At 51.4% G+C, this 3,215-nt stretch overlaps 1 protein-coding gene across 4 annotated transcripts in view; it reads left to right on the plus strand.

Moving 5' to 3' along the window:
* Positions 1 to 3,215, plus strand: part of MTMR14 (myotubularin related protein 14) — a 44,971-nt gene that overhangs the window by 38,137 nt on the left and 3,619 nt on the right. The window contains exon 18 of one of the 4 annotated variants that reach the window (XM_010842074.1): positions 886 to 3,208. The exons of the other annotated variants lie outside the window; for them this stretch is intronic. Within the exon in view, the coding sequence (XP_010840376.1) occupies positions 886 to 928 (43 nt within the window). The 3' untranslated portion in view covers positions 929 to 3,208. Of the gene's footprint in view, positions 1 to 885; positions 3,209 to 3,215 lie in introns of those variants that run through there. 4 annotated transcript variants of the gene reach the window in all.

Below are 3,215 nucleotides of genomic sequence, written 5' to 3' on the forward strand. Positions count from 1 at the left end.
AAAACCAGGTTGCTTTCTATGACACATAGGGTTCCTGTCCCATGTTTGATGGGTTCTCACTTGGGGCTACGGAGAAGGCAATGGCACCCCACTCCAGTACTCTTGCCTGGCAAATCCCATGGACGGAGGAGCCTGGTGGGCTGCAGTCCATGGGGTTGCTAAGAGTCGGGCGCGACTGATCGACTTCACTTTCACTTTTCACTTTCATGCATTGGAGAAGGAAATGGCAACCCACTCCAGTATTCTTGCCTGGAGAATCCCGGGGACGGGGGAGCCTGGTGGGCTGCCATCTGTCACACAGAGTCGGACACGACTGAAGCGACTTAGCAGCAGCAGCACTTGGGGCTACAGGTCCAGACCAGGGATGAGTGATGAGGAGCGTTAAGGCATTACCAGCTTGAGACTGAGATGGATAAGAGAAAACCTGGAGCCTCAAAAAACTTTTCCTTGGGCTGCTGCATGAATGCAGAGGTCCCTGGTTCACACACACAGACACACAGAGCAATGTTTGAAGTCCAGGCTGGGGGAAACTTGATGATCTTTCAAATCTGATAAATCTTGTCCTAGCTGTCACTGAGGTCGAACACTTCCCTTCTGAGCTCATTTTTTCATCCCATCATTAAAGTAGGAACAGTGATCTTTGTCTTCATAAGTTTGGGTTTAAGTGAGGTGACCTTGGAAGCACTGTCAGCTCGACCATTTTCCAGTTTAAGGATGGCTTGGCCCAATGTCCCCTCCAGTCCTGTAGGTAGATGGGTGGAGGTGGATGCTGTATGTGTACTTGAGTTCAGGTGTAGGGAAGAAGGGCATGGGGCTTATTAAAGCTGCTTGCGTTACCTGTGCACTGGGGCTAACTTGAAGGTTTTCCCTCCTTTCACTTGGCAGGTGCAGTTTCTTCCTTCTGGTGACTGTTTCCTGTCATCTTTAGGGTGTCCCCTCTCGCCAGCTAATTTAAATTGGCACTTACCAGCACCTCTGTGCTTTGTACAGCTCCTTGCTCTCAAACCCAGGAACTCAGTGGTTATGTTACTTTGCAACCCTTTCTTTGACAAAAGCCTCAGATAGAAAGGTTCATTTGGAGCCTGTGTACTCAACTCTTGAAAAAGATGCAGAAGATGGTTGGCTGCTTGCTGAGATTACTTTGTGACCCCTGGGATCAAGCGTCCTGTTGCTATTTATGCTGTCTGCTTCATGCCACAGCTGTCCCCTGACTGCTTCAAGCATGGCTCTTGCCTGGTGCTGCTGCCTGCTGGACAGGGCAAGTACAGGGAACGCAGCCTAGAAGACCAGGAGCCCTTGCTGGGAACCTGTCTGTAACCACATTCTACCTGGCTGTCTTTTTCCCATTGGAAATGTGAGTCTCTGATAGCCCTGGGGAGTGGGGTTAGGAACATGGAAACCCCCATGTTCCCTGTTCTAGAAGTCCCTCATCCTCCCCAGCCGCCTCTACTTCACATTACTTTCATTCCCTCAACACTTTGCTGTTTAACGATTGTTTTCCCAAAAACTGGAAAAGAATGTCCATCTTAAACTTGGAGCAATAGATGAGGTTTATGGAGCCAGACTGACCTCAAGAGGGGTTGCACCAACATGAGACCCCAGCATGACCCAGAGAAGACACAGGACCGGCCCCACACTGGCCTGCAGCTTGCTCTTACGTGTAGTCAGCTGTTTGATTTATAAACAGTTAAGGATCACCAAAGATAGAGCATCTGGCCACCAAGCATCTCTGCCTGGGAAGAAGGGAGCCTGCTCTGTCATCGCCAGGGCTTCCGCCAGGCGGCCCATCCTGTCCTCATCCACGCCCTGTTGTCACACACCTTCGGGGTAGGCCAGGAGCAAGGAATATGGCAAGTCGCTGTGTTGCAGGAGATTCCATCATGGCAGCGTTAATGTGGACAGCCATCTGTTTTCCCTGGTCTCAAGGTGATTCTGTTGTATGGCAAATCTGTAATCAAGCTTGGCTCTAAAAAATAAAAATCTCTTCTTGCACTCACAAACTGTGGTGGATCCTTGGGCAAGCGTCTTCCCTTGCCCGGGCTGCCATTATCCTGCCTCTAAGATAGAGACGGTTTAGGATCAGCAGAGATGTAGCGCTGGCCAGAGCTGCACTCAGTTTGGCCACTGCTTGTGGATAAAGCTGGCCTGGGGACCCAAGGGGACTGTCACCTCAGTCTAGGAGCCCTTGACACCAGCCAGCTGGTGGGCCAAGGTCAGTTCATTTGTCAGTTCCCCACCCCCTATACCACGATTCATGCTTCTGCTCTGTTTCTGGGTCCCTCAGGAACACCTGCTGCTGTTCTTGAATTAAAGGATAAAGGGTCAGGCATCAAAGATGATACACCTCTGGGGACAGGGACCTGGTGTTGCTGATGGAAGGGCCTTGTTTGATGTTTTCCCGGCTCCTCCCCTCCTCCCCCACCCCCACTGGCTGGGCCACTGTCCAGAGACAGCAGAGAAGGCTTGGCTGTGAGTGGGGAGCTGGTGGCAGTGGTACATTCCCAGTGCAGCTTTGCTTTCCCCACACCATGCAAACCTCTATTTGAAAAAGGTCTGATGAAGCTGTCAAGTTGGCTGCCGGATTCATCCCTCCCCTCTGGGCATACAGTGAGTTTGCTGGGTTGATGCTTGTGAATACAAACTTTGGCTCCTGGAAGGCATTGCAGAGGAAGAGGGTGGGGCTCAGGGCACCCGTCACCCTCCTTTTCAATCTAGGTCACCACATCCACCACCCCCAGGAGACTCGTTCTCTCATCTCTTTGATAGGACCTCAGTGACCCTGGGCTCTGCATTGCCCATCCTGCCAGTCTTCATGCCAGGAGAGTAAGGTGATCTTGGCTCCTGGAGCCTTCAGTCTTGCTCCCCTCCTTGTGGTGCTGTTGAGATTTTACTAGTTTTGTCAGGTAGAGCAGGCACGCCCTGATCCCCAGCTTTGGTTGCTTGCTCACCTTTGTCACCATGCTTTGCTCTTGTTCTTTTGCTCCTGTAAATCTTTGCGTGAAGTATTGTCCTCACAGCTAATCCTCTCTTATGGTCTTGACACTTTTTTCTTGGTCATAAGCTGTGCAGCAGTTTTTGCACTTTGGGAGAAAGTGCAAAAGTTGACTCTACAGATGCTCTTCCAGTAGGCCCCTGTGGCCAGGTCCCAGGGCCACCATAGCCCTACCCCGACCCCGACTCTTCCAGGACCTCCCCTGTCAGGCATATGACTGACT

The sequence above is a fragment of the Bison bison genome, unplaced genomic scaffold (genome assembly GCF_000754665.1).
Source record: "Bison bison bison isolate TAMUID 2011002044 unplaced genomic scaffold, Bison_UMD1.0 scf7180017864171, whole genome shotgun sequence".
NCBI lineage: Eukaryota > Metazoa > Chordata > Mammalia > Artiodactyla > Bovidae > Bison > Bison bison.